At 52.6% G+C, this 13,063-nt stretch overlaps 6 protein-coding genes across 6 annotated transcripts; 3 read left to right on the top strand and 3 right to left on the bottom strand.

Moving 5' to 3' along the window:
- Positions 1–30: 30 nt before the first annotated feature.
- NCS54_01116200 (Hypothetical protein) lies at positions 31–1,542 on the top strand (the record flags this gene model as incomplete). The annotated part of the gene is made up of 1 exon (XM_053156446.1): positions 31–1,542. One exon carries the CDS (start codon positions 31–33, stop codon positions 1,540–1,542), a length of 1,512 nt encoding a protein of 503 aa, XP_053012421.1.
- Positions 1,543–1,604: 62 nt separating this feature from the next.
- On the bottom strand, positions 1,605–2,176 carry NCS54_01116100 (Cupin-2 domain-containing protein; the record flags this gene model as incomplete). Its single annotated transcript, XM_053156445.1, has 3 exons — positions 1,605–1,846; positions 1,892–1,945; positions 2,008–2,176. 3 exons carry the CDS (start codon positions 2,174–2,176, stop codon positions 1,605–1,607), a joined length of 465 nt encoding a protein of 154 aa, XP_053012420.1.
- Positions 2,177–2,971: 795 nt separating this feature from the next.
- NCS54_01116000 (F-box domain-containing protein) lies at positions 2,972–4,635 on the top strand (the record flags this gene model as incomplete). Its single annotated transcript, XM_053156444.1, has 2 exons — positions 2,972–3,083; positions 3,149–4,635. The coding sequence occupies 2 exons, from the start codon at positions 2,972–2,974 to the stop codon at positions 4,633–4,635; spliced, it is 1,599 nt and encodes a 532-aa protein (XP_053012419.1).
- Positions 4,636–4,995: 360 nt separating this feature from the next.
- NCS54_01115900 (CTP-transf-like domain-containing protein) lies at positions 4,996–6,186 on the bottom strand (the record flags this gene model as incomplete). Its single annotated transcript, XM_053156443.1, has 1 exon — positions 4,996–6,186. The coding sequence occupies one exon, from the start codon at positions 6,184–6,186 to the stop codon at positions 4,996–4,998; it is 1,191 nt and encodes a 396-aa protein (XP_053012418.1).
- A 673-nt stretch (positions 6,187–6,859) lies between these two features.
- On the bottom strand, positions 6,860–7,457 carry NCS54_01115800 (Hypothetical protein; the record flags this gene model as incomplete). The annotated part of the gene is made up of 3 exons (XM_053156442.1): positions 6,860–6,926; positions 6,980–7,326; positions 7,380–7,457. 3 exons carry the CDS (start codon positions 7,455–7,457, stop codon positions 6,860–6,862), a joined length of 492 nt encoding a protein of 163 aa, XP_053012417.1.
- A 1,198-nt stretch (positions 7,458–8,655) lies between these two features.
- Positions 8,656–12,988, top strand: NCS54_01115700 (Hypothetical protein; the record flags this gene model as incomplete). Its single annotated transcript, XM_053156441.1, has 3 exons — positions 8,656–9,140; positions 9,189–9,849; positions 9,905–12,988. 3 exons carry the CDS (start codon positions 8,656–8,658, stop codon positions 12,986–12,988), a joined length of 4,230 nt encoding a protein of 1,409 aa, XP_053012416.1.
- Between the last annotated feature and the right edge of the window lie 75 nt (positions 12,989–13,063).

The following is a 13,063-nucleotide window of genomic DNA, read 5'->3' as shown; positions in this document are numbered from 1 at the left end:
GTCCGGTAGAACCGGCACACTCGAAACCTCATGATCGGCACCTCGTTTGGCGAATGGATACTCATCCGCCTCTCTGTTGCCTTCTTTCGTTACGCTCCTCTTATTTACATCTTTTTGATCCTGCTGCTGCCTCTTGTTGCGCCTTTTTCCATCGCCTTTCCGTCTATTTGCGTGCTTCTTGCGGCGTTACTCGCTGAGGGGACGTTTTACGCCTTCATCTACCGGCCGTACCTTAGACGGCTTAAACGGAACGCCGTTCACCCGTCACCGTTGTCGCGCGAAGAGCGGAGGGTATTGTTTGATCGGTGCTTTCGAAATGTACCGTTTCCAGAGAGTTACTTGACGTGGTGGTTTCTGGGCGCTAACCCTGATGATATTCGACGGGACAACATCAAAGAGTTCCTCCTCTGGGCTTTCTTTGAGCGAGGTGATGGTTCCGTTGATGAACCAGATGAGGCGGTGGATGAAGAGCTTGAGCAGTATGTGACTCTGCTTGAGCAACGACTTGGACGACAGTTGCCGAGCGGCAGAGGAAACGTCCAAAGTCTTCGTCTCACTCTCGATGGGATCACGACAACGTATCGTGGCCTCGCCTGGTACGTGATCGTCTTCTTCGTCGATCAACTCACGCATCTTGCATTCCTCTGGCACGGCTTCGAGTACTATCGTCGTCCTCGATCATCTGCGATTCGAGTATTCCCTCCGCGTCCGCAAGAGTTGTGGCCAGGCCGGACATCCCCCTCCTCTCAGCTCAGCTACTGGCATCGCCCACACACCGCCGAGGGCCAACTGCCCGTCGTCTTCTTCCACGGCATCGGAATCGGGCTCTGGACTTATGTGCGTTTCCTGGCTGGTCTCCACAAGACGGACGATAAGAAGAGAAGCGTCGGAGTCATCGCCATTGAGATTCTACCCATTTCGTTCCGCCTCACGTCTGCCATCCCAGACAAGGCTGAGTTCCTGTCCCAGATGACAGCGATCCTGGACTACCACTGCTGGCAGAACGTTGCGCTCGTGTCGCATTCATACGGATCCGTTTTGACAACCCACATGCTGCACTCACCCAGCCTGCAGCATCGTGTTCCCTCTGTGGTACTCATCGACCCCGTCACAATTATGCTGCACCTCCCCAATGTGGCGTACAACTTTACACGGCGCAGGCCTAAGAGGGCCAACGAGTGGCAGCTCTGGTACTTTGCAAGTACCGACCCAGGTGTTGCGCTCTGCCTGGGAAGACATTTCTTCTGGCGGGAGAATATCCTCTGGAAGGAGGAATTGCTGACGTCTCTGGGAGACAACGGCTTCAAGAGGGACGTCGCAGTGACCTTGGCTGGCCGAGATCTCATTGTCGACACTGCATCGGTCGCGGAATACTTGGAGGATGATGCCGAGACTTGTGTGGAAGGTGATGAAGGTGGAGTACAAGTGGTCGTGTTCCCGAAGCTAGACCATGCGCAAGTGTTTGACGACGCTCCGAGTCGCAAGACCTTGATCCAAATGGTCCGGTCGAGATGCAAATCGGGAGGGCTGGCACTTCCATAGTTGCAACATTGGTAGAGTACCCAATAGACAAACGCTTGCAAGAATACATACTATATCAAGCCTTATTTACGCGACTTGACCATGTCGCCGCCCCAGTCAGTTAGATCTGCTCGTATAGGAGTTGGCCCGCTTTGAATGACGAGAAAGACAACATCCTCGTCTGTCTCGTTCTTGATCTGATGTTCGGTCCAGGCTGGGACAAAGGCAAAGTCCCCGGGCGATAGCTCGTGATTTTTGGGGTCAGAGTCCACTGACTCACTGACGGCCAAGATACCATTCCCAGAAACGGCGTAGAAGATGGCGTCTACAAGGTCAGAATGAGGTTTAAAAACAAGAGTGAGGGGATTACCTTGTTCGCTGTTGTGACGGACGGTTGAGTTTTGGTGAGGTCGTGCCGTGAGGACTATACTGCGTGAGAACTGATGCTCGAATATCATGAGCCTGGATGCGCTCTTAAATGCTCACCTGATACACACATCCTGTCGCATTTCCCAACAACGGCTGGCCGCTCAATAACGGGTCCTTCAACAGTCGGGTGAGCCGGCTCGAGCTGTTTGGCACGAGTTATGTTGGCAGAGGCGGGCATTATCATCGGAAGAATCTCCGAGATAAGCGGAAGCAACGCGCTCATCATGGGTAGGTGGGTGTAAGTTGTTTTGACTGGTGTAACGGGTGATGCAGGTGAGACACTTTCAAGGTTCGAGGCGTGTGGATTAAGTTGTAGGCGTGAGATTGTAAGCGGAAGGATTAAGACGTGATTATGAGCCTCTCAATCGCTGAGTATTAAAGATATGGCGCAAAGTAGGAAAAGAGGTGAAAGATGAAGGTATTCCCATATGGTGATGAAGCTCAGATGACGTCGACAAGTGGCTCACGAGACTGCGATCGACGATACGACGGGCGAAACAACAGCCTTGGGGATGACACTCAAGACGCAATAGACATTATGCTGGACCAAACCAGAGATCAGGGCACGTTGCAGGGACGGGCGGGATGACCTGATGACAAAGGGGCAAATTTGGTGTTTGTTGTTTTCGATGGCGGCGCTTCGAGATGTCGAGCCCAAAGCCGTTTAGTTGGGTACGTACCGGAGGAAGCAACCGAGGCGACTGCAGCATAATAAACATTGCACAGCATAATGGTTGACATAAATAATAGTGACACCTTTGTGCAAGTCCCCACATAATATGCGTTCTTATTTTTGGACAGGTTCGTCAGCGTTAGGTGCCGGCGTCGGAGCCCGCAGGTGCCGACCCCCGCTATATTGCCCTACGTGCATCCTTCCGTGATATCACCACCTCAGCTTCACGACACCTAAGGCAGAAACCCCCCTCGCTTCTTGTCATCTTGGCATACGGGAATAAACCCTCTTCTTCTTCCCTAGAAAAGATCGCCGCGACCCTGCTACAGCTCCCATCGTCACCTAAAAATGTCGGATCCCAGCGACGCTACGTCCGTGCCCCCTGGACCATCTGCGATACCTCACTCTGTGACGCCGAGCCTTTGCCCAGACTTGCTCGGGGAAGGACCAAACCCCACAGGTAGGTTCCGATGCGACGCTGCTTCTGATTGGGGTCTATCTCTTATCACCAGCTAACCCGTTCAGTAGATGACGGCAATCCATCAGAGTCGCATTCATCAACGTCCGGGGTCTGCCTCCTTCTGGATCTTCCCTCAGAGCTCATAACCACCATCCTCTCTTACCTCTCGCCTTTGGAACTTATAGGTGTATCTGAAACATGCCGTGAGCTTCGCGAGCATGCGCTATCCGATGTCCTCTGGCACCCTCTCGTCCAGGAAAACGTCCCTGATGTGACCCTCACTAGCCCTCACCCATGCAACAGCTATCATGAGCTCTACGTCGCCCATGACCGTCTGTGGTTTCTCCCCCGCCACAAGATCTGGTTCTGCGATCGCGATCTCACCGGAAGGGTTATGCTTGTCCGGTATGACCCTCGCCGTGGATGCATCGAGGGCTACCAACTGCTGGCAGCTCGTGGACGGCCTGACTATTTCCAGTGGGAAGGCCATCCCAACGTTGTGATCCACGATTTCAACCCTCAGGTCAGGCTTCATCTCGACAAACCCATTCTGCAGTTCCATGCAAACGTGGAGACGGACGTGAGCAGGTTCTTTAGCCGCCCTGACGCGAACCGATATGCGGATGAGATGCCCATGGCGCTGGAGGATCGTGTCGACGGCATGTTTAGCAACTTTATGCTCGCGCGTGAGCTGGAAAGGGATATAAGTGACGAGATGATTTCTGGGCGCTTCCCCTACAGTCAAGTATGGCCACCCCCTGCGATCCCTTCGGATCATCGCACTCGTGGTCAACCAAACTTTGTGGTCACCGGCTTGCCCTTCTCTGCCCCGTACGACAGGCCCAAGCGAAGGGACGAGGTATCGGAAAAGTTGTTTCACATTCGCCAATGGATGGAGATGGCGGGCGGCATGACTCGCCTTGGTCGGGCTGCTGGGTTGACTGGCATCGTTAATGTCCTGCGCGAATTGCATCCAGCAGCTGTTGGCGGTTTACCTGGGATGCATGTTGGTGAAGAGTTGATCACGTATTCGACACTCGATCCGAAGCTTTATACGCCCACGCCGTTGAAGCCGTGGAGGGGAATCTATGCTGGCGACTATAGCACCCACGGATGCGAGTTCTTGCTCGTACATCAGCCGGACGATGACGATGACGAGCTCTTGACAGATGAAGCGCTGGGTATCGTCCGCTTTGAGATAGAATCAGATCAGGAATGGGAAAAGAGAAAGGCCGTGGCTCGCACCCACCGAGGACGACTGGAAGCCATCAAACTAACCGGCGACCCCAACGTACCACGCGGCGAAATCTCGTTTGTTGCAGAGGATCTCGGACCAGGAGGTTTCGTCGGCGAAGCAAATGATCCGCACTTTGGCGGTGCGAGGATCGTCAACAGCAAGGGGCACGTCTCCGACACAGGCTTCACCTCGAGCAGTTATATCGACGGTCAGCTCATCCTCGTCAGCCATGACCGGTTGGCTCATCATTGGATTGAGTTTGGGCATGTGAGTTGCTTTCAGAGGGTGGACATTGATCAGTTTTTGAGCGTGTGAGCGAGATTGAATTGACTATTTAGTGTGATGGTCACATAATACGCCCAGTCTCATGATGGGTTTGATGGGCTTATTGAGTACAAGTAGTACGGAGAGGTCAGTGGGCAAGTCTCTAGGAGAATGCTGGTCTATTCAAGGCTCCACGAAGAAACGATTCGGGCTGTAATAACATGTAATTAATGAAACTATCTCAAGTACAATGGCCGTGTCCTGTATGAATTCTATTCCTAGGGGTGACTGGTCTCGTTCATCAACTCGTAGGCTAACTAGATATGGCGACTATAAACGGCGCCATCGAGTCTAACAATGCCCATCTTCCTTATCCCTCTCTTCTGATAATTAGTCACGCACCATCCCTCATTACTGTCTTTTGGCCTCAGCCCTCTGCTGTCTAATAGTCGTACTACTAATCTTTGCCGCAAAATCCTCCGTCTTGCTAATATCACCCTCCCCAACCTCTGTCGCATCCAGCACGTCAATCTCAAACACCTCTAGGGGCCTCCACCCTTTCTCCGCCCTGCGATCGTTGATCGCTTTCCCTCCGCTCCGCGTCTCTGCGGACACAACGATGGCGTCGGCGTCTTCCTCGTGGATTGGCGGGCCGAAGGGGTCGCGGAGGATTATGCATCGGACGAGGATCCTGCCCTCGCGGAGGGAGGCTACTAGTTCGCCGGGTTTGGATGTTGTTGGGGGTTGAGGTGCTGTTGTGTCGTACTCTAGCAGTGTGCTTAGGAAGGAGAGAACTGTTTGTACACGGTCGTCCCAGGATTGAAGCTCTTCGGCGTATTTCTTCTTTGCGAGGAGTTCGTCGCTGGATATGCCGATGATGAGGGTGCACGTCTCGGTCGACTTTTTATCCGGGATTGCCAGGAGGAGGGCGGAAGCGTGAAGGAGGAGCTTGTGACCTGGGTGAAGATGGTCGAAAGTCCCGCCTAGACAGACAGTCTTGAAGCCTTTCTGGAGGTCTGATGATAGAGTGCCGGGTTCTGTCGTCAAACTGATGCCGCCTTCGATAGCCACGAGCTGACTCTGTGTAAACGTCTGCTTTCCCTCGGCGAACTTGAGAAACAGGGATAGCAGCTCGTAGCCCGCCTCGCAGCTTGGATGGTAGACAGTCTTCCAGGGCCTCCTCTTTGTCGCAAAAGCAGCAAGGTCCAACACAGCAGTGCAGTTTGCCTCATACCCGCCATCAAAGTCCGGCTCATACCGCCTCCCAAGGTCATGATCAACAAGAACAACCCTAACATCCACACTGCCCACCCCAGCGCCAATATCAACGGGAATATCCTCCTTTGCGCAAATGACGGAGACAAGGGTGTACAGACCCGCAAGAAGAGACTGCGCCGTGGACCAGCGGATGGACTTGACACGTGGGGCTGGACCTTCAAGGAGCGGGAGGGCGAGGACGATGACGAGGGTTTGGGGCGTGGGAGAGGATTTGAGCTTGAGGAGGAGGGAGGTTAGGGTGTCGCGGTATGCAGCGGAGAGTGTTATGGGGGATGAGGGACGGGGTGGTGATGGGAGGAGAAGGAGGGATGGTGTAGATGACATGATGGGTGAGGTTTGACTTGAACTATCGAAGTTGGGTCTAGGTGAAGGAATTTCTCGTTCTAGAAACTCAAGTGCAAGTAACCGATAGAGAAGAGGGCGCTTGAATGAGAAATTGCACGTATTGTTCAATTCATGATGAGAGGTCAAGAGTTGTTGTCGCGACAGAGGTTCACTGCGGATTGAAGCCGAGGTTGTACCCCGCTATTATCATTACGTGTACTTGCATGGCATTCCTTGAGTTCCAGGCTGCGGATGCAAGCAAGCAAACAACAAGGACCTTGCATAGACTCTAAACGTGCTTGTTTGGATTCAGGTTCAGAACTTTGTAGATGTGATTGCTGAAAAGCCATTGGCTGGCACACAGGTTGCATAGGTAAAGGGACCAGCTTAGAGCCAATTTCTTGGTATATTTTGCAAAGGGTATCACAGAATGATCCAGAAGATTGCAACCCATCAGACTCTATACCTAGAGCATTTCATGCTCCCATTCAGATACAATGCAATGTCATCAAGATATCCCTTTTAACGTCCCGCGTCTGTACCCTGGGACCCGTCCTTTTTCTCTCTTCTCGTGGCGTGATCCGGTCTGGGCCAGAGCTGTCGGCGCATGGCTCAGCGTTGGTCGTAGTTTTTCCTTTTTACTGTTTTTTCATGTGGTGCGTTGGTGGTTGTTTTACTTGGACTTGGCCTTTTCAGCCTGGGCTTGCTCGTAGATCCAGTCGTTCAGACCAGCACGGTTTCTAAACCACAGCGTTAGAATCTCTCAAAGGAACAGATGTCAGTGATTACTTACCGTGCAATCTCAAGAGCATAAAACTGCATCCTCGGCACAAAAATAGCCGTATCCTCCTCATACTCAACCTTGGGACTGTTCCTGACCATGGTTCCAAAGTTGTAATCGTCAACCGTCTTCTCATACGCCATCATGAACTTTCGCCAGCGCTCCTTTCCGCTCTTGCTCTTCATCTCGTCCTCGTTCACGGTGGCGGCGGGGTCGAACTCGGGAAAGGCCTCCTTGAGGTGCTCCATGATCTCGTCGTCGATCTTTGTCAGGCGGAGGGTGGAGCCGCGGACGCGCTCGAGAATGGCCCAGTAGGTTTGCATGTGCTGGACGGCCTTGACTGCGAACTGCTTCTCGATCTGCAAAAGTGTCAGTTTGTGGTTTTGTGAACCTGGTGCTGGTGGAGGCTTACGTCTTCGTTGTTGCCGGCGTTTTCGGCGTCAAAGTTCTTGGGGATTTGCCCGCCGGCCATGCTATCGAGGGGATCCATCTTGATATTTTAGCTGTAGCTCAGCTTGTGCGTGTAGTGATAATTGAATGTGAGGTTATCGTTCAAGTTGTCGTTGGGCAAAAACCTTGAACGTGGGGCAGATGTTTGATGGAGGGGCAGAGGAAGAGGAAGATGTGGGGGGATGATATCAGCGCATAGTGCATGCGCCTATCAACACTGTCTCTCTGACACTGTGCAAATGGTGCCTGCGAGAAGTTGGTGGATGCTTCATGTTTCTGGTAGCAGACTCCAGCATCATCTCGTCTCTCACTCAATCTTTGCATTTCTCATAATTCGGTTGTATCGTATACATTGAGTAATATCACTTTTTATCGGAGGCCTCTGTTTCGCATCTAGTGATGTGACTTCAGTTAGCAATACCAGCCGCCGGGTCAAAGAGTGGCGAACATCACGGACAACCTCATATTTGTGCACCATCTGCAGAAACACCAAACCATTAAGGACTCATGCCACATTTGGTGGTCAATATTTCTATTCGATAAGTTATTGGTTAACTTTGTAGCTGTATACACATCTTTCCGTTCAGTATCCTCATGCGCCATCGAGTGTCATCAACGCAGCGTTGTGCATTTCACTTCGTGATCGCTACTCATAGCTGCAAGGGAAGAGGTTGTTCTGCCTGACAGGCATCTCCTAATACATGGCCCAAATTCGACCTATCAGATTTTCTACATCATGTGGTTGAGGTCAAGCGCGCCTCCTGTGCTCAAGCAAGGGCTGCAACACCACTCACTGCCAACACCAGTCAAACTAGTAGCCTACTGACATCGGATCGGCTCGTCGGGATTTCCAAGCCCCCGAACATTTCACCAAAAGCCTCAATATTTCCCAGTTCGGCAGGCCGCAAGCTCGGGGCTTCTATCCTCCCGCTTCCGTGTGTGATATCAGCGTTGGAAGCCTGAACAATATTTCCAACTCGCTTGGGAAGAACAATACTAACGCACCCTCATTATAGTCTGTGCGCAACTTCAACCTCAGTTTGGCAACATGACATCCATGTCATTGCTTGATATTGTTCTTTGTTCTCTTACTAACACGGGTAACATATCTGCGTCGTCATGTCGGCTACTGAAATGTCTTTCATCGCGCTTCAACTTGTGCTCTTCATGATTTTTATCTTTGATCCAGATTGAATTACTTCAGATGTCGACTTTTCAGATGCTTTGCTCTTGACAAGATGCCCAACATCGACATGGCTAACATGGATTCTCAGGCTCCTATCAACATGGACTCTCCCAACTCCAATCCTCCAGCCCAACAGGCCGCCAAATCATCATGGCGACAACTCTTCCTCTTCACCAGAAAATCTCACACAGGTGCCCTCATCGCCGCCATAATAACAGCCGCCTTCACAGCCGCCTTCAAGACCGTCCTCGCCGTCATCCTCGGCAAGATCTTCGATGTCATCGCCGGCTTCGGAAACGGCTCCCTCGGCAAGTCTGAAACCTTGTCCGACATCTCCATGTGGTCTCTTGTCCTTCTCGGCCTTGGAATCGGCAACTGGATCGCTAGTACCGCTTTCCTCGCCCTCTGGGTCGTCTTTGGGGAGTTGCAGGCTTGCAGTGTGCGACGTGACATGTTTGCTAGTTTGTTGGCAAAGGACATGGCTTGGTTTGATGCGCAAAAGGAGGGTATTTCTAGTCTCCTTGTTCGGATTCAGACGTGAGTAACTCTTTGTCTGCCATTGGCGTCAGGCTGACATTTTGACAGACAAATTCGAGAGCTTCAACTTGCAACATCCCAAGTTCTAGGCCTTCTCGTCTGCGACCTCATCACGTCCCTAGGCTCCCTCGGAATCGCCCTCTACTATTCGTGGAAACTCACATTGGTACTCCTGGCCACGCTCCCAATTTCTGCCATCATCCTCTCGCTCGCCACACAACGACTCGAACCCGCCATTCAAGGCCAGAAACGAGAAATGGCCGCTGCTTCAAAGTTTGCCGTGGCTTCCATCACCGCTATCGATCTCGTCAAGGTGTTTAACGGGTATGATCAGGAGGTGTGGCAGTACTATCCTGCCATCAAGGCCGCGGCGAAGCATTACCTCGTTCAAGCACAATGCAACGCGATACAGATGGGCTACGTCGCCTTCTGGGTTGTGACAATGTTTGTCGTCGGATTCTGGTATGGCGTTGTTCTTGTCAATGATGGTCTTCCGCCAGGTCATGTGTTGACAACCTTTTACGCCACTCTCGCATCGTTCCAGGGCATTGAAGCCTTGATGCCGCAGTGGTTGGTCATAGCAAAGGGCATGTCGGCTGGCGGGTTCCTGTCGAGCATCACGTTAGATTTGAGAGGCGGTCGGGCTGTCAAGACCATGGCTGGATCGTTGAAGCCTGAGAGCTGCAGTGGCGATATCGAGCTCAACAATGTGAGTTTTAATGCCCCCTGACTACTCCAGCCTGATCTGTGCTAATTGAGTCTAGGTGAGCTTTGCATACCCTTCCAACCCAAACCAAAAAGTGCTGAACCGGTCTGACTTCTTCTTCCCCGCCGGGGAATTAACTTATATCGTCGGGAGGAGTGGCTCAGGGAAGAGTACCCTCGGTAACCTCATAGTCGGCTTCTACGAACCAGCAACTGGCCAAGTTCAAGTAGACAATCACCCCCTACGAGTTCTCGATCGACAGTGGTTACGCGAGAACATCACCTTGATTCAGCAATCCAGCATTCTTTTCGACGAAACATTCTTCAAGAACGTGGCATTCGGCCATAGTAAACCCGATGAGGCGACGCGATCCGAGGTGATCAGTGCCTGTGACACAGCACTACTTCAATCTACACTTGCAACCCTTCCTGAGGGAGTTGATACATATGTCGGCGTTGATGGCTACAACTTGAGCGGCGGACAGAAGCAGAGGTTAGCACTCGCCAGGGCCCGACTTCGAGATCCTCCTGTGCTCATCCTTGATGAAATCACGAGTGGTTTGGACCAAGTCAGCAGAGCTCTCATCATGGACGCTATCCGAGACTGGCGACGCGGCAAGACGACAATCATTATTACGCACGATGTGTCCCAAATCGAGCCTGATGACTTTATCTACGTGATGGACAATGCGTCTCTGGTCCAGGAGGGCTTCAGGCGAGACTTGGAACGACAAATTGACGGCGTCTTTGCCACGCTTGCATCAATCATGCCAGGCGAACCGGAGACACCGATAGAAATCATCATCACATCCCCCGAAACACCAATCTCCCCAGTATTTCCTCCACCAACAAAAGCATCAAGGTTCTCTCAGTTGCTTGTCGGAGAATTAGAGAGACGGTCCCTCAGTCCGGCCCCGACCAGCCTATCACGACCTGTATCGCTGGGAGCAAGCACAGCAGCAGCCCTTCGTCTCAAGACGGCTCAGACCTGGGAGTCTGAGACCCCCTTGGAGCTTGAGCGACCAAAGTCGGTAGCCATCAGCTCGCCGGCAGCGATATCTGAGAAGCACAGTATAGCGCTCAGGAGTCATAGCAGCATAGACGCCATAGACGCTTTAGAAACAGCAGACCCGACAGTTGATGAGCCGCGGTATCTGTTTGGAGGAGCCGATCGTCGGAGGAACAGGTCGAAACTCAGACTGGCCAGGTTCAACGAAAAGACTACTGCAGACGGCATCGGCAACGAGGCTAAGGACCTTCCTCCGCCAATGTCCCTGGTGGCCATTCTGAAAACCGTTTGGCCTGCACTCGGATCTCAACATCGAATAATTCTCGTCCTTGGAGTCTTGACGTGCTTTGTTGGAGCTGCAGCCATTCCCACGTTTGCGTATTGCTTCTCACAGCTCCTAGGAGTCATGTGGTCGCCCGGAAACAAGTTGGCTGAAGGACGGAAATGGGCCATCTACCTCATCATCAACGCCGTCGCTGACGGATTGTGCACTGGCGGTGGTCGCTATCTCCTCGAAGTTGTCGGCCAAGCCTGGGTCAACGCCATCCGCGTAGAGGCGCTCAAAAGAATCCTCCGACAGCCCAGACCATGGTTCGACAGATCGCGCAACTCTCCCGGTCGCATCAACGAGTGTCTGGATAGGAACGCCGAGGAGATGCGCAACATTGTCGGCCGATTCGTGCCCATCGTCATCGTCGTGACAGTCATGATCTCGGTGGCCGTCATCTGGGCGATGGTTGTGTCTTGGAAGCTGACTCTCGTGGCACTCGCTCCTTTGCCGGTCGTTATGGGCTCCGTCAAGGGATATACGATTGTGAGCGGAAAGTGGGAGGCGAACTGCAACAAGGGGGCTGAAGATTCGAGTGCGACTTTGACAGAGATATTTCTCAACATTCGAGTCGTGAGAGCGCTCACGTTGGAAAAGTACATGAGCAATAAGTACCTCAAGACTGTCACCCACACTCTTGGCCTCGGGAAGAAGAGAGCAGGATACACAAGTCCCCTCTTTGGACTGTACCAGTCGCTCAACTATCCCCTCACCGCGCTCGTCTTTTACTACGGAACGGTGCTGCTGACGTCTAAGCAGCAGATCACAGCAACGGCCGTGGTGCAGGTGGTGAACCTGCTGCTGTTCAGCATAGGCACGTCGACGAGCATCCTCAGCACGATCCCGCAGGTGACGATGGCTCAAGCAACGGCAGCTCAGATGCTGGGTTTCGCCAACATGCGTATACCACTGTCGGCAGAGAACCGGGTTATGCAGAAGCCAAGTTCACCACTACCAGTGCAGTTCAACCATCTCGGATTCTCGTACAAGCCGGGCTGTGAACGACCAGTCTTGCGGGGGTTGTCGTTTGATGTGCATGCTGGAGATTGTCTGGCCATCGTGGGTCGTTCTGGCTGTGGCAAGTCGACCGTCATTTCGATGTTGCTGGGCCTTTATAAACCTTTGCAGTCCATAATCCCAAGGGCGGCATCACCGCTCACTTTTGCTGGCATCTCATATGTTGACGTCGATATCGAGCATCTCCGGTCGATGATGGGATACGTGCCGCAAACACCATTCCTCTTTCCAGCCACCATCGCCGAGAACATTGCCTATGGCCTTGGTGAGCTCTCCCCATTACGACGGATCCAGAACCTCATGTCTGCAGCGCAAGCAGCTGGTCTTCATGAGTTCATTGTGTCACTACCAGAAGGATACAACACAAGGGTCGGTGATGGCGGACAGGCCCTTTCAGGCGGACAAGCACAACGGTTGAGTATCGCACGCGCTCTAGCCAGGAATCCACTCCTCCTCGTCCTGGACGAACCTACCAGCGCACTCGACGCAGAAAGCTCCGAGATGATTCGACAGACGATGCAGAAACTAGCCAACAAGTCGAGACGAAATCGCGGCGGAATGGCAATCGTGGTGGTGACACACAGCAAGGAGATGATGGCGATTGCAGACCGGATCGTGGTGCTTGAAGATGGAGTCAAGGTTGAGGAAGGGACATATCATGGATTGATGCACGCAAGAGGGCCTTTTGCGCATTTGATAGGTAGCGGAGGTTGGACGGGAGATGAGTCGTCGAGGGCTAGTGATAGTGGCGGAGGATTTCCCAGTGTAAGCGGCGACGAAAAGCTGTAATTTTGAGGGTCGTGATAGCGGGTATCGTCCATCTTAGTGGTGTTGAAGAATTTCCTTGGATATCAATCCTACAAT

The sequence above is a fragment of the Fusarium falciforme genome, chromosome 9 (assembly GCF_026873545.1).
Source record: "Fusarium falciforme chromosome 9, complete sequence".
NCBI lineage: Eukaryota > Fungi > Ascomycota > Sordariomycetes > Hypocreales > Nectriaceae > Fusarium > Fusarium falciforme.
The sequence above is the reverse complement of the archived record's forward strand: the minus strand, read 5'-3'. Positions and strand labels throughout refer to the sequence as shown.